At 46.4% G+C, this 25767-nt stretch overlaps 2 protein-coding genes across 20 annotated transcripts in view; one reads left to right on the top strand and one right to left on the bottom strand.

Moving 5' to 3' along the window:
- Window positions 1–3: 3 nt before the first annotated feature.
- Window positions 4–13832, bottom strand: NOXA1 (NADPH oxidase activator 1). 2 transcript variants are annotated; one of them, XM_010720694.3, is made up of 15 exons: window positions 13483–13832; window positions 12162–12244; window positions 10659–10767; window positions 8365–8499; window positions 7216–7323; window positions 6439–6498; window positions 5871–5908; window positions 5211–5352; window positions 4333–4386; window positions 3373–3445; window positions 3128–3186; window positions 2042–2211; window positions 1336–1441; window positions 1120–1243; window positions 4–922 (listed from the first exon to the last, which is right to left on the bottom strand). In XM_010720694.3, exons 1-15 carry the CDS (start codon window positions 13792–13794, stop codon window positions 828–830), a joined length of 1668 nt encoding a protein of 555 aa, XP_010718996.1. In that variant the 5' UTR covers window positions 13795–13832; the 3' UTR covers window positions 4–827. The 2 variants fall into 2 exon arrangements, with proteins under 2 accessions (XP_010718996.1, XP_031411988.1); XM_031556128.1 differs by lacking the exons at window positions 12162–12244; window positions 13483–13832 and having other exon boundaries at window positions 8365–9667; window positions 10659–10744.
- Window positions 13810–25767, top strand: part of EXD3 (exonuclease 3'-5' domain containing 3) — a 245838-nt gene continuing 233880 nt past the window's right edge. For 6 of the 18 annotated variants that reach the window (XM_019621324.2, XM_019621322.2, XM_031556121.1 and 3 more), the window contains exons 1-3: window positions 14018–14326; window positions 19555–19618; window positions 22409–22525. In XM_019621324.2, coding sequence (XP_019476869.1) covers window positions 14033–14326; window positions 19555–19618; window positions 22409–22525 — 475 coding nt within the window. In that variant the 5' untranslated portion in view covers window positions 14018–14032. The other 12 variants (XM_019621321.2, XM_019621320.2, XM_031556120.1 and 9 more) reach the window with 10 other exon arrangements.

Below are 25767 nucleotides of genomic sequence, written 5' to 3'. Positions count from 1 at the left end.
TCAGTGTTTATTTCATATTCAAGTTATATACTCCAGCTTTGTCAGACACTAAATCCATAGCAGGCTCCAGCTTCAGGCACTTGAGTGTTTTATCTACATCAGCAGAGCCCAGCACAGCTCAGCTGCAGGAACCAGACAGTCCTCTCAGTCCTTCCAGCTCCAGCCACCAGGTCAGCACTGCAGTGCCCAGCCTGCCCTCTGCACAGACCCTCCAAGCCTCTGCCAGAGCCCCAGGCTGGTGTGAGCAGGGGTGTCTCCACAGCTGCCTCTCTTTGCTGCAGGACCCCTGTCCACACAGCAAGAAGCAGGAAAATCCAGGCAGGACTGCTTAGGGGTTGAGAAAAGAACCAAAGGCATCTGGGCTGAGAAAGGATCAGAGCTCTTTGGCTCTTTCAGATCCACAGGTTATTCACTGTGTGAAGATGATACAATGGTCCTAACCGTCATGGAGAGGGGGTAAACTCCCCTGCCCAGAGGAACCTTTTCGCATCCTGCAGTGTGAGTTTGTGAGGTCTAGCACGTGGACATCTCCTGTAGCCAAACACAGACCCCTCCCTTCTCTCTGCCCTATACAGGAACACCTTTGGCAGTGGAACCACAGAGGTAAAAATGTCAGGTCTGGGAACAGGCTGCAGGAAATGCTGCCAAGTGACTGCTGGAACAGACTTCATGGGAATCTGTCAGTGTAGGACATCTGTTCAGGTTGAGCAGAGCTCCTGTCTGGGCCAGCTGTGTCCAGATGAGCTGGTACTGGTGTCTCCTACCCCTGGCAGATGGGACTGATGGCAGCGGGCTCCTCATGTGGTCAGGCAGAAGGCTCCTGTTTCCTATGAGAAGGCAGCACAACTGGTCTGGGTTGCAAAGCATTTAGGGAAGATGCCAGTCTTGCCATTGCAGTGTCCTTCAAGCCAGTCCTTGTTCACTGAGAAAACAAAAAGAATCAAGATAAGCTCTGGCTCATAGGAGCAAGGTTATTGAGCTTTTGTGGCTCAAAGTTAACTCTGGTCTGCACTTCCTGTTGTCACAAACTTGCAACAGCACTGGAAAAGCCATCCACTCCTCTGTCACACTTTACATCAGACTCTGTCAGAGAGCCTGTAGATAGGACTGGAGAGCTACCTTCAGAGAGAATATCCAGCACATCCCCCTTGCTGAACTCCAGGTCTCCTGGTCCCTGTGCAGGGTATGAGTGCTGAGCCAGCATCCGGTAGAGGATGGGTCTGCCTGAGTGGGAGTCCGAGTCCTACAGCAGAAAATCAGCATGAAGGTTGCAAGGAAAAGCAGAGATGAGATTAGAGCCCAGCATAGCAGAGATGCTTGTCACAGCCCACGTACCTGGCAGCAGAGTGTGATCCTGCCATCTGTCAGCTGCTGCCACATCTTCCCTAGATCTTCCTCTCCTGAAACTGCACCTAGTTCTTTACCATCCAAATGCCTGTAGCTGTAAGGGTTCATTAACGTGACTCAAATCATATGATCTAAAGACATTTAGATGATCAAATCTAGCCCTCTACAATCTTCAGTCTGCAAAGCTCTCCTTGTAAACGAGCTCCAAGCTTGTCACCTTGTGCAATGACAAGGGGCCACCTTGCATGCTCAGTGGGCACAAACGGCACTGCTGGGGAGGGTCTTGCCTCCTCAGACACTTGAGGGGTAGGTCGGAATCTCTTATATCTGTACCAACTGTGAGTCCCCAGGGATGTCACGGTCAGGGATATCCACCCCAGGATTAGCTAACACTGGACTCTCAGATTGCTCTGCATTGATTCCAGTGTGTCTTTAAGGCTGGGCATAAGAAAATTCAATACACTGCAGCTGCATCTGTACAGAGTTTTTCCTTCTGTTCCCTTTTTTCTCGACAATGGCACAGTTTCCTTGGAAAGATCCTCCAGGTCTCCAAAACCTGTGGATCACACGCTGTTCCCCATCTACCAGACTGCTTTGGCTTCAGGGACCGGACGCAGTCAGACAGATGCCTGTGTCCTCAGGGAAGTCACTGCTGCCAAACACTGCAAGGACAGGGTGCTGAAGGACACCATACCTCAGCCTCCCACGCTCTGCCTGCTGGCCAAAACGCTCCCGGAGCAGCGCCCGCAGCGCCGGCACGGAGGGCACCTCGCCTGCCCTCAGCACCACCGTGCACTCACAAAGCACCCGCAGCACAGCTGGTCTGTCCGAGCTGGATGAAGCATCTCTGTGGGTGAGTGGGACCTGTGAGAGATGTGGCAACACAGACGGCCTGGTTATTCAGGGAGCTCTTATGACGAGAGCTGGCAGACGCAGGATCTTGCTTCGGTGCTGCCGTAGTGACAGTGAAACATCAAAATGAGGATTTGAGTTTTAAGAGGGAAAACGTGGGGTCAAAGCCTAGGACCAAATGTTCCTGCCATGACCCAGGAAGCCTGTTTCTGGCTCAGATAAAAACAACCTCTAAATGTAAACCTGTCTGAGCCGAGCCCCAAGTCCTCGACATATCTGGGGAGGTGCAGCCAGGTCCTGCTGGAAGTAGGTCCGTCAGAAGTACAGCTCCAAAACCAGACCCCCAAATCCCTGCAAACACGGGCAGCGAAGACAAAGGGATAAGAGCTGATCTGCCCCCGGCACTGCTAGAGAGGTGCTGACCCCAAGCGGACACAAAAACAGTTCCAGCTCCACCACACATCGGCTGGCAATGACGTGGAGCTGCACTGGATGGCATTATCCCAGAAGAAAGCTACTATGGATGTTTGAATTATCATCAGCAGCAGACTGACAAAGACAGAAAATGTTACACGGGAGGAAGGGACAAGGGATAGCAGGGAGTTCAAAGGCAAAATGGCTGCAAACTGGGCACTGTTGTGCCTGGGGCTTTTGGCTCCAGGAGGATGGCAAAAGGGCTCTGACCTGGGAAACCTCAACTTTGGGGCTGCCTCACAAAGCTGTAGAAGTCATGAAATCAGGAGCGAAGGAGGAAAGGCCCCACAGGCTCTCTGTGGAAAGGAAAATGGGCAACGGAAGAGGTTTTTTTTCCAGTGATTTTGGGGCAGCTCAGGAATTTGGAAGCACCTGGCCATAATCTGACCCCTTGCGCTTTTTATATCCTTCATTTCCTAAGGCAGTGGCAGCTTCAGTTTGTTAAACACCTTACTTCAAAATCCACTTGGGATCCAGAATCATTTGCAGAAACATTTTCTTCCCCGGGAGATTCTGCAGAATGAGAACACAAAAACAGCACCTGCCGTCAGCAGAGGCCCCACACAGCACTTCTGCAACCCACCAGCACACAGGCAGCCACTGCTTCAGAGGGCAGCAACCTCCCCATGCACCCTAAAGCCCCTCCGGGCACAGCAGCTTCGCAAAACACCCACAGAGGCCCTTGGCCCACAAGAGTACCTGGTGTCTGCTTCACATGGAGCCGGCTGGGAGGCACCTGGGCAGGAGGGAGAGGAATCCCATCACTGATCTTCTGCAACAGAACAGCGTAAGAAAGGGGTGAGCAGAAGACATGGAGAGTGGGCAAGGTCAGTGTTCAGGTCAGAGGCTGCAACAGATCATAGATTTTCCCAGGCAGACCAGTTTCATGAATCAAGTGCCCAAGTGAGTGTTATGGCCAGGGATTCATATGGAGGAAAAGAATCATAACAGAATTAAAACAAAAATCTCTTGTGGGGAACAAGTGCCTGTATAACACTTTGCAGCATTGGGTTCAGATTGGAGAAGGATTGGGATCATGTGTGGAGATGACTATGGAGGAGATGGGAGATGAAGAAAGATTTCCCCGAGCCAGAGGCGAGGATTGAAGGCTCAGGCACATGGCCTCCAGGAAAAAAATTGCATCTGTCTGGAATATTTCTGTCCCACTGCAGATTTCCCTGCTCTGTGCTGGTGAACTAGAACATATGAACACTCCTCACCCATTTCTGTGCTGTCTGATGGCTGTAGGGAGCAGGCTGGCCAATTACATGCTGCCTGCCCTCACGATTATTGTGACAACAACGTGACAGTTGGTCATGAGAGCTGTGGCAGCTACTCATGTTTGTGTGCTCCATCAGCCCCAGTAAATAAGAGATAACAACACCTAGATTAGCCCGTGATGTGAGACACTGAGGCCTGGGCATGCATCTACACTTTGCCATACAGAGATCTGATGCACAGAAACTAATAAGCATTTTTCCTGCTCTTAACCCTTCTGTTGTTCAAGAGCATGCAGTCCTTGCTCAAGATGTCTGAGCTCAAATGCTGTGCTTGCCTCACGCTACCATTCTATCCCATGACAGTCTTACAAACAAAAGTTCTGAACATGTATTTCTCAGTCACTTCTTCTTCCCCTGGGTTGCAGGGCTGTTAGCTCACCCACTTATCCATCTTTGAGGCAGGCTCCAGGATAGAGGTTGGTATGTGCAGCTTCTGTGGGACAAAAAGCAAATCATTGAGACAGGAGCTGCTGCTGTGGGAGCTCCAGCCTACCCAGCTCCATCTTCTGGTAACCCCAGTTACATGCTTGTGCCTTACAGAGCATCACTTGATTGCAATACAAACGTGCCCATGGCAGGTCCAGCGACGGGCAGCATTAAAAAAAGGTCTGTTCCCAGAAATTGCTGAAAAACATCCAGCAGTCCTTTTGCATCGTTTTCTGCCAAAAGCAGTTTCAGTAATCGAGTGGCTGTGAAGTGACAGACCAAATACCCACCAGGCCCAACACCCTGCTCCTCAGAGATGTTTAGGGACAGAAGCAACAATGTTGAGGGGTACCAGCCCAGCAGTGTTCTTTGCCTTCCAACAATCTCTCCTACAGAGCTATTCATTTCAACTGATCATTGTGAATAATTACGCTTAATTTTTGTTTTTTTTCCCAGTGTGTGCAACATTTAATTCCTCTTTTCTTTGATATTCATCTGACACTTTACTGACTAAACAAGCGCATTCAGATCCTTCTGCAGCTCCAGGTCTGTGCTTTAGGCCATGTTGAATGGTTTGACTGTCATGAAACATTACTGCCTGAAGAAAAGGAAACTCCTGTGGAGCTACAGAGGTGAACAGGAGAAGCTGGGGAGAGCCAAGAGGCAGAGACATCACATCTGCAGTTAGCAGAGCTCTGCAGAAATGAGCTCCTGAATTCAGCTCTTTGGTGCTACAGGGGGCCTCAGAGGACACACTCAGAGGGCTGCATTGAGCTCCTGTTTGCAGGCAGGACTGTGGTCTCTGCTGGAAACCCCATCTGTTTTCTTTACCTGCCCATCATGTATGGCTGTAGCCCAGCCATCTGCTCCTCTTGCCAGCACAAAGACCAGGCTGCTGGCTTTCACTGCCAACTTCTCCACGCCCTCAGGGTAATAATGGGACAAAACTCGATAGTAGCCCGATTCATGGTCTCTGGAAAGAAAGAATGAGAATAATGATAAACATCTTCCAGATCGAAGCAGTGGCTGAATTCAACTTTGAATTTCTGTTGTTACATTATCACCAGAACAGTTGATTTTCATGTTTTTGGAACCAGTTAGTGAATACTTGGGAATTTTGAACTGACAACCAGATCTGGACTGCTGAGCACCCTCTGCCACTGACCCGGGCAGATCCTACAGCCTCTCTCTGCCCTCATTTCCCAGCCAGAATATGATCTTTGCCTATATTCCACGATCACTGAATCAATTCCTGCAAACTGTCCCGTTATCTCTGTACAAGAGCTGCTACTGAACTGCCACACTCTTGCCAGGTGCAGTGTTTCTTGCAGCCACACAAGTCTTTATGTATTCAGCATTCATTCCACCCTTGGGGACAGGTGGGGGTGAATCACAAAGAGTCCTCAGACAGAGACACAGGAAAACAAAACATGATTTTTTGAACAGAAATAGTGAGAGAAGAGTTAGACCAGGGTAGAACTGAACACATACCTCACAGCATCAGCACTGGGTTCATAAAAGCCCTGTTTCTGTGGGAGGACAACAGTACATATTTATAACAGTATGTTACACAGCAACATAACCACCTTATTTACTGTCCCCATGAATAGGAGGGAGCTTCACATACGGTACTTTCTGTAATCCCTGTTTGTCACACCACAATAGCCAGAGAGAAGTCTGCTGTTCCACACCTTGCCAGAATGAACCTGCCACTTCTCGCTCTCCAAACCACTGACTCCAAGACACACAACTGCAAACCAGCTATGCCTGTGCTGACAAACTTAACAAAACAAATTTACAAACGTGTGTTGAGTGCAGTGAAATCTCCACTGCTCTTTGGACACAGTGAAGAGACAAAAATGCATCATCTGAGGGTTGGAGACTCATTCTGCCAAGTCCTTCCCAGTCAACATCAAAGCACTCCAGCTGGCTCTGATCTGGTCTTCAGGGACAGAAACAGCACTGTTTTTCCATTAATATGCTCCTACACCGATGGTGCTAGGATCTGAGGCCCTACATGGGAGCTCCACTCCATTTTTCACAGCAACGTCCTGCTCACCTGTGGCCTGAGAGGTTCAAAGCCAATGTACTCATCATTGGGAATGATGGATGAGATCACCTGTGGGAGGAAAAATAACGACTTAATCTAGGCTGGATGAAGAGATGTTCAGATTGCCTGGGAGACTTTCACTCAGACTCACTTCCTTCTGACATCCTGAGTGGTCAGGTTTAAAGCAGAGCAATGTATTTAGTAAAAAACGCAGCTTCAATAGTTTTTGTCCATGTATTTTCCATCTTTACAAAGCCCTTCAAAAGTATGAGTGGATTATTTTCCCTTTCCTTTGTTCATGCAGAAGCAATCTGGCCTGTGGCACTTCTGCTGACTGCGCTGGTCATGGAAGGGTTTGGAAGAATTCTCTGTTGGTTTGCATTAAAGTACGTGGCAAAGCATTTTTTCCAAAGCGCATGTTTGTCCCATTGGGAATGCAGTAACAGATAGGAGGAATGTGCTCCTTTGAAAATGTTGTTGTCAGCAAAATGATAGCCACAGGGATTTGTAAGCACCTGCTCAGTTGTGGTTGGTGGTTTTTTTTCCAGTTTGAAGTGACCAAGGTTGGGAAGGATTTTAGCAGCAATGTGCATTTTTGATAGATAAGGTGTCACTTCTAACAGATTTTGGGTTGTGTGTCCCAGATGCCTTGACTGAGAGTCCTGCCACTGGGTCTCCACCAGAGCAGTGAGTGGAGGAGTGGGCAGCAGTAATACTCTCTGCAGATGTCAGAAGGTGGGGTGTTAATCCGTTTGCTGTTTATCTTAATCATCACATGCCTGTTACCTTGGGTTTACCCAGGAAATCTTTTGAATCCAGCTGTTCAACTTCCTTCTTCCGTGGTCTGAAAAATTCCCCGAGGGGAACCTGCATAGGCTCTAAAAATAGATGATTCTAGAGCGTGGGAAGAAGATAAAGGAAAAGCCATCAGTTAATATTAAATGAATCACAGCAGCAGTGAAAAGCAAATCTAGCTTCTCTGTGTGAGAGAGATCAGCTCCAGGAAGACATCGGGGCAAAAAATAAAGCCGTGAACTTGATAAAGGTCACTAAGTTTTAACAAGCACATGAAAAAGAGAAGCCCAGCAGCCACTGCCTAGTATTGAGTCAAAGGCTGACTGTCAGCATAGGAGGGGTAGGAAGGGAGGGCAGTGGAATAAAGTCTGTTAAACAAGTCTCTAAATTTCTCTAGTTGGTTTCAGATATTTTGTTTGGTCTGTCTGCAACAGTTGAGAAGCATCTAAATAGTGAACATAAATCATATTCTAATGTAAAGCACAAACACAATGCTAGATGGGATGATTAGATTAATAAAGTGATAACTCTTTAGAAAGGAGACAAACAAAACAAGGAAGTATGGAGGCAACAAAATAATGAACCCTCCAGGGAAAGTAAATCAGATACCTGGAAGTCGTTCCTGATCGTAAAAGAGTCTTAACAGGAAACTATTATGTAGAATCATCTCCATAAACACGCTTGCACTTTACTTAAGCTCTAAACATGATTGTTGTTAATGTCTGAGCTGCTACCAATTGTCACCAACGCCAAAGGGATTCAAAGAAGTCTGCCAGCTTTGTGAAAAGTGATACTCTCCAACTCTGCATTTAAATTCTCCATGAGGCAATTTGTTTCACAGTGCAGTATGAATACAACTGAGCGCCTGAACAGCAGGGTCTAGAAAGTACTGACTTCAACGTGCAAGCTTAGCCCATAATTCCCAGCTCTGGTGTTTCTATGCTATAAAGCTCCTGAAATGACAGAGGTTAGCTGAAGCTTGGTAAAGCATCACACAGAAATTGCTTAGAGTGTCATCAGGGACGAAACCGGTGGGGCAGACAGGGAAAGCCAAAGACATAAAACACTGCATATTCTTATCTTGGGTTCCCCAGTTTGAGCCCAAAGCACTTTCCCAGGGACCCACAGAGGCAGTCCTACCTGCACTCGCTCAAGGGCCAGGGCCAGCGCTGCTGATCTTCCTTCAGGTCTCCACACGACGGCCTTCTCTAGGGTCTCTTTGGCCTCCTGCCACTGCTGCAGCCGGCACTGCGTGGCAGCAGTGCTGTACAGCACCTGAGGCCAGCAAGGAAGGAGCAGAGCTGTCTTCCTGCTGCTCCGAGGGCAGCAGCTGAACAGGCACCCAGTGCTACCAACTGGGCTCAGCCAGGCAAGAGAGACCTGGCACTGAACCGCCACAAAAATGGCAGCAGCAAGAGCCTGCTCCCCGTGATCCCAGGAAAGGCACTGTGAGGAGCACAGCTGAGAAAACTTCATAATCAGAGTGGAAAGAGATCAAAGCTGTGCTTTCAGCTGGCACTGCCAGCTCTGTTCAAAGCATGGACAGGCATGGGGAAGAACAGACGAAGACTGTGTTACCAAACAGGTTTTTATCTTATTCTTCCTGTGTCTAAAAGGCTAGTAAGGCAAACTGTATGGGTATCTTTCTATATGAAACTAGGTAATCTTTTTTTGGTGCACAGAATTATTCTCATTCTCTTTCACTTTGGAATAACGTAACTGAAATTACTGCCCTTTGCATGGGCTCTGAAGGTGCAGGTTGCAGCTGTAGCTTGCTACCCAGCACGTAAATACAGTCTTTGAAGAGGCAGTGTGAGAGAACTACAGACTGGGCATCAGGAAGCCTCAGTCTATATGCTTAAGTAAGAGGAAGAGAGTTCTTTTCCACTCTCCATTGGGCATCAGAGTATGGAAAAGCTGCTGTCCAACAAGGCAGAAGTGTGGTCTAACAGACTCATTCAAATACCTTACCATCTTACGTGATATGGTTATCAGTTTGCAAATTGCTTTTTGATATTTGGATGTGAGCAGTACTTGGAACTGAGGTACAGGCAGTAGGGTGCTTTTCCTTTATTCCTACATCATAATTGAATATTGGTCTTTCAAGGAGCAATGATCGTGCTGAACATCTATTGGAACTGCAGAGATACTCCTCCTGTGAAAGACAGCAGCCTCAATTCAGCTCAGGAGTACCAGCTCCACCAGAGGCAAAAAATGCCTGGATTTCCAGACCATACACCAAAATCTCTCTCTTGAGAGGATCAGATGCAGCCCATGAGAGGCCACTCATGCGGAAAGCTGATGGCACAGCTCTGTTGGAGGGTTTTGTTTGTGTAATTCGAAAAACAAGCTGCAGGTAGCTGTAGGAGTGAGACAGAAATGAATCAGGGCGCAGATCCTGAATCCAGTGTCAGAACAGTGAGAGCACACAGCCTGGCAGCACCTAGAGCATAGGAGAGAGGGACTAGATATCCATCACACAACCAGTGCCATCTTCCTCCAGATGAATTGGGCACTCCTGTAGCCCTGTGCATTTTAAAGGAAGCCTTTGTTTCCAAGTGCATTTGAGCTCAAATAAAGCAGTACTGTGGCACTGAAACTGTTAAAAACAATAAAGCTTGGGAAGTATCACAGATGCCAAGGATAACTCCTTCCTGCCAGGTACAACGTGATGTAAATTAAAGAAGGCTGAATGACAAGTTCCAAGGCATGCTTGATTTGAGTTGCACAATGACTCCTTGCTCTCGCGGAAGTAAGGGTTCAAATATTTGTTCCTGTATCTGCTTCTTGGTCTGTGTACGTGGATTTGGGAATGCAAAAAGAGCCTTCCCAGTAAGGCATGCACAGCTTTTATGAGTCCTTTACAAACTAAACGTGAAACTACTTACAGCCAGTTCTGACTCAGGCTTTCTTTAATGGCAGGCAGCAGGTTGATTCTGTGGAACAGCCTAAGAGCTGCAGCACAGAGAGTTACAGAAGCAGTGTGCTGCTTGCAGCCCAGTAAGGTTAGACACAGAGACAACATTGAGACCAGTTGCTACAGTTGGAAAAATGGCTTTTGTGAACAAAACTTTCAAAAAAATCTTTATTCTGTACAAATTTAGTTCCTATCTATAATCCAATCTATTTCAACTTTTAAAGCTGAAGAGTTGATAAAATTTGTGTATGTATTACTACAAGCAAACTTAAAAAAAAAATTCATGGGGATCTGCTTCAAACAATTTCACATCTTAGAGTAATTTGTTAAAACTCTTCAGAGATGATATTGCTTTTATGAGTGCTTTTAAAGGTACTTAATCATAGAAGTGAAAGCATTTTTTCTACTGTCCTAACATAGGGTCTTGAAAAGCTTTTGGGTTACTCACGCCTGCTGCTGAAAACCTGATGAATGACCCAACAAAGGGGAAAGACAAGGGAGTCAGAACGACCCTTACCTCCCATGCATAGAGAATGTGCCTCAGCCCCAGCTGCTTGTAATCAATGAAGGGATTTTTTCTTAGGTGACTGAAGGCCAGATGGTAGTCAGAGAGAGCTTCTTCATACCTGCAGTGCAGAAATGACAGGTGGAACTGAGACTAAAAAAGCTAAACTCTCTAATTACAGAGTTCAAGAGTAAACTAGCAAAAACATGCACTCTGCCTAACAGCCTGCATGAGGAGAGCTGCACCAGAGATGTGTGTCATCTTGAGACCACAGAAAATTCTCTGTCCTACCCTTGTAGTTATTACAAGACGAATCTGGTGACTCTCTCCTCCAGGATTATCTGCACTGCTTTACTACTTGGGATAAAAGATAGGCTTTGATACAATTTGATCCAATTGCATTTCTGAGAACAAGAAAATTGTTGTTGAAGCTTTGTTACAGGACAAAGCTTTACAAATGCTGTCAGCTCCTTACCCAGCTTGTTGCTGGCAGTTCTGCCCTGGCAACATCTCAGAGAAGAAGCAAGGGCTGGGAAACCCCTGCTGATGGTGAGCATATACGAACAGAGCACTGTTCATAGAATCATAGGATTGCTCGGGTTGGAAAAGACCTCCAAGTCCAACCGCAACACTAGTAGAAATTTGGAGAAACTCCTAAAGCAGAGGGTTAGTCTGAATTTACACCACTGTCAACTGAATCAAAACAGGTTCTACTGAGATCGCAGGCTGAGGAATGAAGGGTTTAGGAAGGGCTGTGCAATGGTCACCGCATCAAGAGGCAGAGGGGAACAGCTCCAGCCCTGGCCAAGGCACAACCATCCATGAGCATGGCTCTGCTGGTGGTGGCACAGAGCATGTAACTGCTCACTCATCTCATTTCCAAAGGTAAAGATAGTAGTTCTGAGAATTTATCACCGGGAAAAAATGGGAAAAATAACAGGAAAGAGTGACTGAAAGTCAGAAGAGACCTGTGAAGTCTTCCACACACCTCCGTGAGCAGGATGTCACTGAGGTTTAACCCCAGAAACGGGGAACAATCCCATGATGATTGTGAAGCAATTCTACTGTTAAATCAGTGAGCAAGATAAAGCTCACAGCAACCAGTCAGCAGAGGATCAGACAGCAGGGCAGACTGTGGGCTTGGGAAGGCCAGAGTTGCATGTAACATATGAAGACACATGAGACAGTGCAACTATAAGTTTTTCACTTCCCGTGAAAAACTGAATGGCAACATAACCCTCCATCAGCCCTGCATACAGGAGCAGCTTCTTTCCCTATATGTACAGGTCGATAATGCTACATATCAGCCACTGCTGGGGTTCTGAAGGTTCACAGCTTGCATCTTCTCAGTTCTCCTCTGTAAATGGAAGATGAGACTTGCTGACCTGTAACATGGTTTATAAGGCCAAACCAGACCTTATAAAATGCTTAAAATTAATGGAGGATCAAGTTTTAGGGATAAAGTTGTCCTATAAGCAGAAAAGAAAAGAATGAGCAGGAAAGAATATCACTTACATTTCCAACTGCAGGCAAACAAACCCCCTCTGAAAGTAGCCGACAGCGAGGGAGTTGTCCTTTGTAACTGTTTTATCAAATGCCTATGGAGAAAAACAGACATCTTGGGGATGAGTAAGGACTCCTCCATCAGTGCCTGGGCATATGTCCACTCCTGGGCTTGTGAACGGCTTGTCTGCTCCGAGAAATGTGGAGCTGTGATCCAGGCTGAGGGGCAGGAGATGGCTCCAAGTCCTCTTTCAGGTTTTGACTCTCTATGAGCTGAGCTTCAAGATTTTACCCTTCCTTGGGAAAAAAAGACTGAACGCAACAAATGGGCCCTGTCTGCCAACCAATGTTTTGCAACCTGCAGGCCCTGCTGCCTGGAGCTTGATCTAACAGCAGGCTGTTTGAATCTGCCTACAGTGATCTGTGTGTAAAGAGAGAAAGCTAAGGGCTTCACAAACTGCACTTAAATTCAATATTTCCGCTTCCAGTTTCCAGCTGAATATCAGCAAAGCCAGTAACAGCTTGTGGCCAATGGCTCAAAGTGGTTTCCCTACAGAACAGCCCTGCTGAAAATCTGCCTGAGAATGCTAGGAGGCATTCCTACACTTACTGCAGTGTGGTAGTATGAAGACAGTGAATCAAGCCCGACCCTCTGGGCTTCCTTACGTTGCCCACACACAGCACTGCAGTGAGGAAAAGGCACTGCAGGACCTCGGGGTGTCTGCGCCCCTTTGCCGGGGTGTCTGGTAGGCCTGCAGCCCAGCCAGCACTCCTTGCTCTGCTCTGCTGTTCTATAAGAAGACAAAATAATCACCCAGCTGTTGGTCTACACAGAAGCACAGCCGAGCTGCATCCCCACCAGTGCCACTCACTGGGGCCGTTCTCAGGCACCGTCTCTCACAGGTAAGAGACACAGCTCTGCCCAGCCCCTTCCAGCACAGCCTGAATTCTGCCTCCTGCTGTTCCGGAGTATCCGTACACCTCGGCGGGCTGCTGACAGTGAGCTGTGCAGACGCCTGGCTGCTGGAAGCTGCGACGAGGCTTTTTCTCAGCGCTTGCACGCCCGCCCCACGTCCCACCAGACGCGGTGTTCGGGGAGAGCGGCTCCTCTCGGCAATCGCAGCTCGTACAGACCGCCTGGGGACGCGCAGAGCTCCCTACTTTACACCACACTTGTTCTCTCTGGCGGACATCAAGACTGGTAGATTCCACCAGTTTGAGAAAGGCGTCTTGGAGGAGCGCGTGGGGCGTTTTTCCCTCACACACCGGGTTGAGCAGAGCAGCCCGAGCCCCCCACCCCACCCCACCCCGCCCCGCGCCGTGCCGCCCTCACCCGCAGGGCGTCCCGCAGCCGCCCGGCTCGCAGATGCACGCAGCCCACGTTGAAGCAGATCCTGGCCGGCGGCTCCTCGATGCCGCAGAACGCGTCCAAGGCCGCGTCCCAATCCCCGCCGTCCGCTGCCAGCACGGCTTGATGCCAGCGCTTCAGCAGCTCCCGGTACGCCATCGCGCACAGCCGGTTCCCGCACGGCCTCACCTGTGTGCGGGGCGGGCGGGAAGCGGACAACGAGGAAGTGCTGCGCCCGGCTCCCTCCTGCCCGGGGCGGCTGAAGGGGGCGGGATGCGGGCGGCGGGACCCCGCCATGGCCCTGCGGATGCGAGCTCTGCTAGGTGGGGTGTGCGGGCACTCAGGAGTCCGGCGACATTTGGGGGGAAAAGGTGAGGTAAGAGGTCATAAATCCAACAGGAGCAGGGGGATGCGGGCTTTGACCAAGGGAAGGTCTAAAAGCCACCAATAAATCAGCGCGGTGCGCAGCCCCTGGTAGGGCAGCTGCAGGAGTAGCACAGCCCTTAACGCTGCTTTTTAAAACATTTAAATAAAGATGCACTCTCGCTGCCGCACCGTCATTCCCATTAAATACAGTAAATACGGTAGGCGGACGGCAGCCCCGCGTTCCGGTCATTACGATACATCCCTCCCGCCCCATCCCTCTGGGCTCGCAGCGCTGCTGCGGGTTGTAGCGCCCCCTGCCGGCACAGAGCGTGGTGCTCACGGGAAGGAGGTCCGGCAGCGCGCAGGACCGGCGCGGGGAGTTCCGGGAGCGGCAGCGACGGGGAAGGGTTTGAGCATCGGACGCGGGGGGAGGCTGGCGTTGCCGCTTCCGGGTAGGCGCCAGGTGAGTGGAGCTGGGTGCAGAGTGGGGGAGGATCGTCGTGTGAGTTCATTTTCACTGCAAACCAGGGCCGTGTCTCTGTTCATGCAGTAGGAAGCTGGCAAACAGTGGCTTGCAGGGTTCAGCTGCGTCAGTGACACAATCTGAACTTGGATGTTATGGGAAGAATTGATTGGTTTGGGTTTTTTTTTTCCCTTCTAAAAGAGGACCAAGTTGGAGTGGTTGTGTGCTCCTCGATATGGCTCCTAGAGCACGAGCTCCAGTTATAGCAGCTCTTCAGCGGGGTTTGAAAATCCTGGAGGCCACAACAATGTTCTGTTTCTGGAAAACGAGACCTGCAGCTGATCTGATGAGCTCGGTGTGCTCGGGGATGTCCGAGAGAAGAGCTTTCAGTCCCTTTGTGTAAAGCCGTGCCTATGGGAAAATTGTTTGGCAGCTAAACGTTTGAGGTCTTTCTAACAAAAGTATAATGAGATCTGGTAACTGAAAGTGAAAGCTATGCGGATTCTTTAAAATATGACACAATTTCCTAGCAGTGGTGGAGGTTAATTACAGGAATCGTTCCCAGGAGAGGTTAAAGGTTGCCATTCGCTGGAGCTTTTCAGCTGGAGTCAGATAACGCCGTGGAAGGGAGGCTGCAGTGTGGGAGCTCAGGGAAGGATGCCCAGGTGGCTGGGGGGAAATCTGCGAGTCAGCTGCTGGGACTGCGCTTACACTGCTTGTTCTGCCCCTTCAGAAGAGGAAGAAGCTGTAGAAATAGCAGGATTCTGTGTGTGTTTCTGAACGTTTTCATTCTAAATTAAGGTTGCTTTAACGTGTCATGCTTTTGTATGAACCTCCACTTTAAGGAGGAAGCATGCTTTTCTTGCAGGGGAAATTTAGCTTAAGTTAGTGGATTTCTTCCTCCACTGTTCTCAATCATTAGAATTGAGTCGCAGCAGAGTAAGAGTTGGGCAGCTGAGGAGCTGTGTGGGTTCAGAGCATCCCTCGTTCAGTATATCCTCCACATGGAGATGACACAGCCTGCAGTCTGCTCCATGCTGGGAGGGACTTCCAGCCAAGTCAAGTCTGACTAAGGCGTGAGATGGGCTTTTCACCTCCAGAAGAGCACAGTTTTCGTGCTGGGACTTCCTGCTGGCACACTTTTTATCTCTTAGGTTCTTCTGAAGGGCTTTTGGATCCATTTGTGCCCATTTATTGTTTTGATAGGATAAGAGTGCTTCCAAGGTTATAAAAATATATTGAGTGATGGACTCAACTAGAGGATCTGTTGACTCACTCCGAAATTATGAAGTTTTGTTTAAAAAAATAAAACGCTTCCCGTGCTTCCATGAATACTGGAAGTCTCTTAGGCAGCACGGGGTGTTTTGGTGTTCCCTGTGGTTTTCTATGGAAACAGGCTCATGGCTGTGACAGCTTTTTGGCACAAGTGTCACTAATAGCCGTAACTCTGGTTTCCATGTTTTTTTCTCACTGTTTATTGCAAACAATAGAGCAGGAATAATCAGAAATTTTAGCATGGGGAGCAGAACCAGCAAAACACGTACCCTACAATGTAAATTAATCTATCAAGAAACCTTGATTTGGAATTTTTTAGGCAGTAATGCTGTCTATTTCGAGTAATCGTAATGCTCACATGCACAAAGTTTTGTTGCTTACAGCATAGCAGTTACAGCAAACTTTTCTCAGCTTTATTGGGAGAGCTGAAGAAGCTGCTCTTGTGAAACTGCATCAGAACAATCAGACATTGCTACTCACAAAGGTTTGGGAGGACTAAACTGCAGCATTTCAACTTTTCCACTAACACAAAGTAGTGTGAGCTGGCAAAGCTTAAGACAAATGTAACTTTTGTGCTCCAAAGGCAGCTTGGAGAGAGGGAAAGGGAGGAGTGGGCGTTCTGTGTGTGTAGGCTCAGCCCTGTGAGCTCTTGGCTCTGTTAGGTTACAGCTGGGAGCTCAGTGCAGAGGCAGGTAGGTCAGCTCACAGCTGCACCAGGAGCACGCCTGTGCATTTGTGCCCTTTGGCAGCCAGCACAATTGCTCCTGCAGTAAAATAATGTTATCCAGAGCTGCACTGAGTACTTGTTGGTGTGTCCTGGGAGGAGTGGGGTGAGGGGACACAGGTCACCTTGTGCTAGCTGAGAAGCAGCGAGGACTTTTCCCCTGAACTAAATTCTGTTTTGATTCAAAGGGAATTACCGAACCTGAGCAGTATGCCAATGACTTCAAAAAATATATATTTTTTAATCTCTCTGAGAATCCTTGGTGCTATGCAGTCAAATAACAGCAGCCCACTCAAGCAGCTCCGTGCTGTAATGGTGTGTGTTGGAGCAAGGGATGGCCATCAAGGAACTGAGAGGCGTGTGAGAGGAGTAGAATTACATTAACAGAAATGAGTTATGCCGAATGCTGAACATCCTTCTGTTTCCCATTCTCATCTTTTAATTGAATTAATGTCTAGTAAATTAATACAGTGTGGGGAGAACTGTGGTAGACGTCGGTGATAAAAGCCTGAAAAATTCTTGTGAGAAACAATGAAACAGGAGAGTGTGAACGCCTGGGATAAGGGAAGGCTGAAGAGAAACTGCAGTTAGATCTGTATCAGAAGAGAAGGCTGGAAAGCTCCTTTCCCAGAGGATGAAAGTCTTGTTTCTTCTGTGAATACACAATACAGGTTTAGTGTTGCAACATCAGCAAATGGCATTAACTTGGGCCTGCAAGTCGAGAGTGCTGTCCAACTGCTTGGGATTGGGAGCAGTGTGCTCTTTCCTAGCTGTGTGAATTCCTTGCTGGGTGAACTGGGGCAAAGAATACTTTATGGTCTGCAGATAATGATCAAACATGTAATTAATTACCTCTCTTTGCCAGCCGCTCGCTTGAGATGACACTTTGGGCAGGGTCCTTGGTGTTGGCTCCGAGCAGTAGCAGACCTGTTGGAGAGTTACAGCAATTGCTGTTTTCAAACAAATTTCTGTATAAGAAAGAATGATGTTTTTTAGAATAACCCTCTGCAGTGTGTTCTGCAGTGCACAGGTAGACCGAAGAAGTTAAAGAAAGATAAATATCTTGAAGTCTGATCGTACCAGCAACAGCGAAAAGTTCTTCAACTCCTGCCCAGTCCCACATGAAACACGGAGTCCTGTTCCTCCTCTGAGCAGTACGTCCTGCTGGCTCTCACTGTGTTACCTGCACTTCCAGTTGCAACACTGCAGATCCAGAAGGAGAAAGAATTGCTAATAAAGAGAATGCAGATATAGATAATGGAAGAACAGAGTAAAAGAAAGTTGGTTCTTATTTACATTATGTAAACATTTAGACAGCAACAGCACTAGAAACAGTTTTGAAACCAAGGCATGGTTAAACTGGAGCTGCTGTTCCTACCTGCTGTCGCTAGCGATGGTAGCTACTGAAAAGATAAAAGCAGTGGTGACAATGCATTGGTTTTTTGTGGTATAGTAAACCAGGTTCCCCACTGCATGCCCAGGTCTGAAACCGTCTCTGTGTTTGTTCTTAGAAGTAGGTTTGTACCACTACCCGTGGGATCTGCTCCTGTGCAGTTTGTGAATGCATCTGCTGAGCAGAGCTGTTAATTCTCGTTCTGTTGCACCCAGAGCCGGAGAGGCTGCAGCTCCGCATGGGCTGCACGCATTGCAGCGTGTTCCTTCTCTCTTAGCTGCCCCTCCAGCTGTGCCAAGGATATCATCTGGCTTTGCGTTAAGTGCAAGTGTATGACTGCTGTCATCTTAGAGACTTCTTTTCTGGTTAAAATAGTGTTGTTCCTATTTTATAGTCAGCTAGGACCGTACAGGGGGATTTATTCTTGGCTGATGTTGCTCTTACCTTCAGGAGCAGAACATTCTACTAGCAGTACTGGGGCTTCCCCTATAGGTCTGCACGCAGCTGCGTGGCTCAGGTACCAACGCTCATATTTTTCAATGAACTTCATTATTTAAACTTTTGCCATGTGGGAGTTGCCAAGGCTCATAGCAGCAGTTACAGCTCAGGTTGCAAAGTACTGTAACTCTCAGTCTGTGTTATTTTCTTGTGCTTACATTTCTCATTCTGCAGCGAAACTTTCCGCTGCGTGGTTCTAAAGGTACTGCGACCACTGCTCATTTCCATGCAGACTCACTGAGCCTCGTTTGGATCACATGTTCGTGAAAGAAGAATCCCTTTCTGAAAACATGAGGACACTGCCTGCCCACTGCCGATCTTTTTAATGTCAAACTCTGCCTGAACCTCCTCGAGGAATAAGCTGTTATGTCAGAAAAAGAGTTGCCTGGCACATAACTGTGCTGTGAGGAGTGCGTGGAGAAGTGGGAGGAGGAGCTCTGCACTGCTTGGGAAGCGCTTTCTGCATTACACTGCTTCACGTGGGTTTTCTTAGGCTGAACAATTGCTTGTAAGTTTTTGGGAAGTATTCCTTGGGGACTGAAGTCTCCCACTGCTACAAACTAAAGGAAAATTGGTTTGGTTTTTTGAGATGGGGAATGCCATCTTGCTTTACAGAGTAAAGCTGTGTATACATGCCAGACTGTGTCAGGCTGGTTTTTAGCAGCCATGTTTGGATGCTTTATTGTTTGGGTTTTGTGTTTTTGGTTTTGTTTTGGACTCGGTTGTTGCCCGTGGGTCAATCAGATGAATGGCAGTGGAGTTTTCCTGGCGGTGTTCTGCTCGTTAAAGTGGACAGTCTGCCTGGAATAGGACAGTGGTGCCCTTAGGGCTGTATAACATCTGCGTGGAGTTCTGACTGTCCGCTGTGACTCTCAGACACATGATCTTAACCTCACAGCAAAGGTGTTTGGCGAGAAGCAAAAAGATTGGCAAGTATGTAAGGCCGTGTTTCAAGGAACATTGTGTAACTAGTGATAGAACTAGAAGGAATGGCCTCAAGTTGTGTCATGAGGGTTCAGGTTGGACATTAGGAAAGGTTTATTCTGCTAAAGAATGGTCAGGCACTGGAATGGCTGCCCAGGGAGGTGGCGGAGTCACCATCCCTGGAGGTGTTCAAGGAACAAGCACATGATGGACACGGTTTAGTGGGGAAATGCACCTGGTAGGCGGACGGCTGGACTGTGATCTTGAAGGTCTTTTCCAACCGTGGTGATTCTGTGATTCTAAGAAAATGCTTCACGTGTGCTTGAATCGCTGTCTTCCCAAGCTAAGACTTAGCTAGGTGTCCTGTTAGTGAGTGCACTGTGTGCTAACCGCAGGCTGTTGGGTTCATTGCAGGTCTGCGAGCAGTGGATCCCCCAGCCATCCCTCGGAGCCAGCAGAGTCACCATCCTCCTTCTGGGTGAGTTTGATTTTATTCATTTGTTTGCAGGATGTTTTGCAAAGCATGGGTGCTTATGTAGGTAGGTGAGAGTGAACTGGACAGGAAAGCAAGTACCACTCATACAAACTTGTGGGAAATTGTTTCATCTCTGTATTTACATAACTGCTCTTAAAATGAAGACAACCCTTCAGAAAAGCAGTATTTTTTGGTACTGCAGTGTATTGGGGAGTGGATTTATGAAGATTCAATTTTGTTTTGTGAACTTATTATATTGTTATTTTTGTAGAGGATAACTTAACTGTACCCCATGTTACCAGCTACCCAGCACTTCCTTACAGATAAAGCAGATCGTGTGGAACTCAGTTTATCTTTAAGTTGTACTTGGTTAGGTGCCCTGCTGTCATTCAGATTCCTTTCTCAGAAAGCGAGAATTCTGAAATTTTCCATTTTTCTCTTTTGTCCTGTTTCCTACTTATATGTTTACCAACGAAGGCTTGCATAATAGAAGGGAATATAAAACGTCTGTACGGGAACAGTCACCAGTCAGTGTGTTTTTCCCTTTTGTTCAATGGAAAACAAAGCTTGGAGTTTAATGAGAAATTTCTGGAAAGTCTGATTTGGGATTTTTCTAGTCTCCTGTGTACATGTTGTGAAATGTGGCTGCAGCTTCGTTAGAGGGCACTCTTGAATAACACACGGTGAGACTGCAGTCAGACAGCATTCAGCACATCCTCTGCTGGAAAAAGGAGTCCTGGTGGAGATGTAACTGGCTGCTCCGGCGCACAGAGCTTGAAGCCCGAGATGGATTACCCTGCACACTTCCCTATCTTATGATGCAAGGCAAGATTGACTGTATTGTGGACTCACTTAAAGCTAGCACTGTATTTGGAAGCAATCTAGTAGAGAATTCACTATAGTTTTCCAACAGTGGATTCAATTATTTAAATAATACCCCATAAACTGCCTTGATCCTAAATGTATGTTCTTATGAGAACTTTTTTGTATTCTGCTATTGTCTTTAAAAAAACAAAAAAATACTTCAGAAGCAATAAGAAACTCTTCAGAATCTCTTGGATTTTGACCCCAGCCCTTATGTGAGTTCTTTCTGTGCCTTGACAAATTGCTTATTGTCTTCTTTCACTTTCCTTCCGTAATAAAGAGGATAATAATTTTTACCTTGGGAGAATTAGTCAGTGTATATAAATGTGCCCTGAAATCTCAAGTGTTGTAGACTTTTTAAAATATAGTTAAGGTGTTGAACAAAGCAGCAGTCAGGAAAGTTGAACTTAAGACAGTGATTGCTAAACTGCTTTGGGGCTTCTTCTGTTCTGGCAAGATTACAGAGCCAGATCATTTGCATTAGTTTTGACTTTTCTTGATGCTTTTAGTTTTTGTGCAGGAAGAAGCATTCTTTATGTGTGGGAGTCAGATTGTCTGTAAACATAAACATAATCTTTGCTCTGCTCAAAACATACCTTGTTTTGCTTTTATAAAAGCATACCAAACTGGTGTAACTTGAAACATTTTTCTGAGCAATTAGCTCTGAATCATACCTGCACCGGGTAGGCTTGGCTGACTGAAGCACACGTTTCCTATGCAGGAATGATGCCTGCAGTGCAGAAACCTCAGCAGCTTTTATACATTGCTTTACTTATCCTTTAAATTCCCTCTTCTGTTTTAGCATCAGTGCTACCAGCTGGGTTCTGTGTAAGCACTTGCAGGTGGTGCTTGTGTGCCTCCAAAGAGGCAGCATGGGGTGCAGTGTGCTGAAGCTCATGGAGCAGGTAGTGCCTGCTATGGGCAGGAACCAGTTCTCTGGCTGCCTGACCATCTCCTTACTGGGACACCTTCCCTCCAGCTGGGGATTGTGGCTCTGTCTGGCCAGGAGCTTTACGTCCCAGAGTGCCAGCTGTGCTTTATGGATGGTAAAGACACCCTGAGAGCTTATCAAAATTAGACGATTGTGCTTTGCTTGAAATCCTGAAAAACTGTGTACTTCTTCCGTGAACTCTAATGGTCACGAGGGCTCAATTCTCCAAAATAAAAATTGAAGGAGAGTAATAATAATAAAAAAAGGAGGCCATCTTCTCAGACCATCTTTCTTCTCCTAGTCTTTATCTCTTTTTACTATTTCTCTTACTGTCCCACTAGTGTGGCTCCTTGTTGGCAAAGAGTGGTTTAAGGAAGGAGGGAAGACTGAGATGTTCCTTTCCAGGAGTGCTTTGGTGTCTGTCCCAGCCAGATGGTCAGTGAGGAGGCAGCAGGGGCCGAGCTGAGACGTGGGCTGTACGCGTGGCTGCAGATGGGAAGCAGATAGGAAGAAGACAGAGATTTCTACCACCATAGCAAATGGAACTTCAGATGAAATAGAATAAATTGGGACTTTCCTGGCAGAAAACTAAAGTTAGGGAGCCTGAAGTATTTTCGTCTGTGGGGCTGAGGGCTGTATTTATAATGGCTTTGAAGAAGCCCATTTCTTGTGATTCCTGTAAGCAATATTAGGAAGGACGTTTTGAAAGAAGAGTTTCAGCCAAAATCTTCACCTTCTCGGTGTCATTTCTCTGTGCCATATGCAGATCCCTCTCATGTCCTATTGCACATACATGTAGGAATTCTAAAAAATAATACTAATCTTGTAGCCAATGACATTACAGAATGTGCTGAAGAAGAGCTGCAGTGTTCTGGAACAAAACGCTTTTCTCCAGTGTCGAGTAGCATCTCCTACAGATATTTCCTCACAGAACATTCCCATCAAACTGGCAAATTATTTTTATACTGATTTATGTTTTGGTCTTTGTCATTCTTTAGAGACTGGCTGGCGCTGCGTGGTGACGTCTGCATGGGTCATGCAATGCCATCCTCGTGGCACGAGGCTCCAGTCATCAGTAGATGTCATCTCTGTTCTAGCTGTGCAGTCGGTTCCAGGTACCATCTGATTGCAATTAAAGAGATGGCTGCAGTTCATGGTCCCATCTGCAGCTACAACCAGTGTCACACTTAAAATGTTCTGCCAAATCCTCCTTGTTTTCAGTGTGCCTCAGCAACAGATTGTCTTTTGGGATCCGGAGACCAGACGTGTGCTGCTGGCAGTGTTTTGAGGATGGTGACTGTAGCTTCTTGAGTACCTGCCTCTCGTTAGTGCCCACCTAAGGAGTGAGGTTCTGATACAGCAAGTAATTGTGTAGGTCTCAGAAGGTGCTGCAGGAGAAATTGCTGTCTGACACTGTTAAGTAGCAACAACCGACTTCCTTGCTTGAATATGAGTGAATACTAGCCTCTGCTAATAGAATTTAAGAAAAGAAGTAAAACATTCACTTGTTAAAACACAGGAGAAAAACATAATGGGGAGAAAGCATAAGTTTAGGCTGCTCCTCTGTTTAATGTAGTAATGTAAATGGAGCAACTGATTTTTTTCTTTGCCAGTAGGAGCAGTGCAGCTAAGAGCCCAGTGGTGCTGGCTGGCTGTCATAGCTCTAAGTGCCAAAAGTAAATGTTTTTAAGCAAAGCAAATGCAAAACTTTGGGGATATACTTTTTATTTTTTTAAAGGCAAAAAAAGAACAAAACCAAAGAAGCTGTTTTGTGTGCAGTGTCCAAAATGATTTAAAAATGCTCTTGCTCCATGTCTAAGTAAATGGTTGTTTCAGCCAAATAAATCTTTCCTATTGATTTATTGCACCAATTTAGATATAAGCCCTCTGTGCAGGATTGTCAGTTCAACAGAACAGCTTTCTTTCTCCTTTCAGATTTAATCCACATGTTGTTGTATCAACAGAGCCTTTGTTTCTGCTTAGTTATGAGTTAGCCTTTTTTATTAAAAAAAAAAAGTGAAAACACATGTTTTTTAATAGCACTACTACATCTATTAAAAAAGAGCATAAGATGACATATGGTAGAGGTGACCATCAAATGGTGGCTGTGATGTGTAGGTAACTTCAAAGTGTTGCTGCAAATGAAAGAGTGAGAATCAAACCTTTCACCTCTCCGCGTAGAAACCCCAACAGTGACAGGAGGAGGCAGTATTATCTGTACCCAGGATTTCCTAGTTTTTCCCCAGCTTGTGCAGTGATGCTAAACATACTCTCTTTAGTTAACTCCAATTTCCTCCCTTTTTTTAAAGGGGGACTTACCCAGAGGTGTATGTAATTCGCATTTCCTTCCTTCCTGACGCCCTCCCTGCAGAGAAGAATTTCTTTCTTGGACCCCTCCTGTTTTTCAGGTGGGGGAGAATTACTCTCAGGAAACTCATGAGTTTGGTATTATTTCTGTACTGGGTTTCATGTGAAAACATTTATTTGAGCACCACAGCTCATGTGGTACCAGCACACGAGTTCAGAGGTGAATGCTGGAGCTGTTTGATAAAGCACTTCACTACATCATTTGCTTGGACCTTACTGTGCAATTAACATCATGCAGCATCATGAATTGCTTCTGAAGATTTACTTCAGTCCATCCTGGCAGCTCGGTGGGCTGAATGCAGCCAAAAGCAGAACAGTTGCAACTTCTGTCTCTTTGGTGCTGGCCTCGTTCCTTCCAGCTTGGCTGGGTTCCTGGCAGCCTTCACCATCTCCCTGAATTCAGATGTCAGCACAACAAATCCCACCTCAGCGTCTGTATAATGATTTGCTGTGATGTGATGTGAAAAGAAGCTAGTAGTAATGACTACAATGGGAAGCAATTTCTCTGGCATCTGAAAAATGTGACATGGTCCTATTCTACATCTAAAAGCTAAAGAAGCTGACCACTGTTCTTAACGGCAGCCGTTATTACTTCTCTCTAAACAACTCAGAACTTGAATCTTTCCAGAGCAGTAGTAAGTGAAGGGGTATTCAGCTAGCAGGAACAATTACTTTATATGTGGATTTTGCATGGCATTGTACTGTGTTGTGCTTTCATCTAGAATATCCCTGGGTAACCTCATCCATCTTTGAAGTTGGCCTTCTTTGAGCAGGGGATTGGCCTGGAAACCTCTAGAGCTCCCTCTCTGACGAATTTATTCAGTAATTGTGTGCTCTGGTAGAGTTCTGGCAGAGATGCTTCTTTTGGCTTTGCTTATATCTCCTTTCATGCTCGACAGCTTTCATCATGTTCTCATCATAAGCAGTTCTTTAAACTGAAGTGATGCGTAAACATCAGGGATGGTTTCCAAAGTGTAACACGAGTTTCCTTCCTGCATAGTTTAGACTGTTTGCAGACTGTCCATATTCTGATGTGAAGAATTCATTTTTTTCTATTACGATGATCCCCTTAATTTTTTCCTCAGACACAAATGTGTTACCATGGGGCATAGCAAGGGAAGATTTTCTTAAAGCTACTGGATCTTGTTCTAAGGTCAGCTTTGTGCCTTTGCTCTATTTCTTTAAGGGAAGACAAAGAGAAATGTGTCTTGCAACTTGGGATTTATGAAACTACACTGTTGCTGCTTTTTTGAGAGAGATTGTTGCATTTTTTTAGTTAAAAAATGATGTTAAGAAAAATATTTTTGAAATAGGTATTGGTACCTATTATTCAAACACTTCAGGTCGTAATTAACTTTTTGCTGTACCATATTTCGCTTAAAATTTGAGCAGTTGCTTGAACACTTGGGGTAGTAGTTAACTTAATAATGTGTCCTGGTCATTCAGAAACTGAGCGCTTGACACAGGAATGCTGACAGCTTGTTGGCTTGCTTCGATTTACTGTTTTGTTCTGAGGGCAGAACAGGGTGGTGGGACAATTAGATGGAGTAGCGTACAGCAAATGTGTTATTTCTCACATATGTACCCAAATCTGAATTTGACTAATCTTGTAGCTCGTGCTTGCTGCGTATTCAGTCTTTAACCTCTCTGTTTAGATTGCCAACGTGGTGCCAATTAGTGGGACTGTGATGTGGACACTGAGAATATAACTCACTTCACATGGGTTACCAAACAGCTAGCAGATGTTAAGCTAATGGTTTTTGGCTACTACCAGGCTGACTTGGATTTCAACCCAGAGGTGAAAGAATTTATTTCTCTCCCATTACCATTTCCCTTGGGCCATATTGTCCCTAGCGTTGAAAATTCCTCCAACTTAACTCGAGAAGATGATGTAAATGTTCCCCTCCCCCTTAGACCTGTTCTCACGGTTCCTTGAGTGTTTTTTTGTTTTAAGCTGTCTTCTTTGGTATTATACTGGTAATCTTTTTTT

This window comes from Meleagris gallopavo, chromosome 19 (genome assembly GCF_000146605.3).
Source record: "Meleagris gallopavo isolate NT-WF06-2002-E0010 breed Aviagen turkey brand Nicholas breeding stock chromosome 19, Turkey_5.1, whole genome shotgun sequence".
NCBI lineage: Eukaryota > Metazoa > Chordata > Aves > Galliformes > Phasianidae > Meleagris > Meleagris gallopavo.
Note: the sequence above shows the minus strand (reverse complement) of the source record. Positions and strands in the feature narration are given on the sequence as shown.

Coding starts and splice junctions, on each gene's coding strand:
- NOXA1 (XM_010720694.3), bottom strand. CDS start 13,794: ATGGCGGGGTCCCGCCGCCCGCATCCCGCCCCCTTCAGCCGCCCCGGG. Junction 4,387..5,210: donor CAGCCATACATGATGGGCAG/GTAAAGAAAACA, acceptor TTTGTCCCACAG/AAGCTGCACATACCAACCTC. Junction 2,212..3,127: donor GATCCCAAGTGGATTTTGAA/GTAAGGTGTTTA, acceptor CATCTCTCACAG/GTCCCACTCACCCACAGAGA.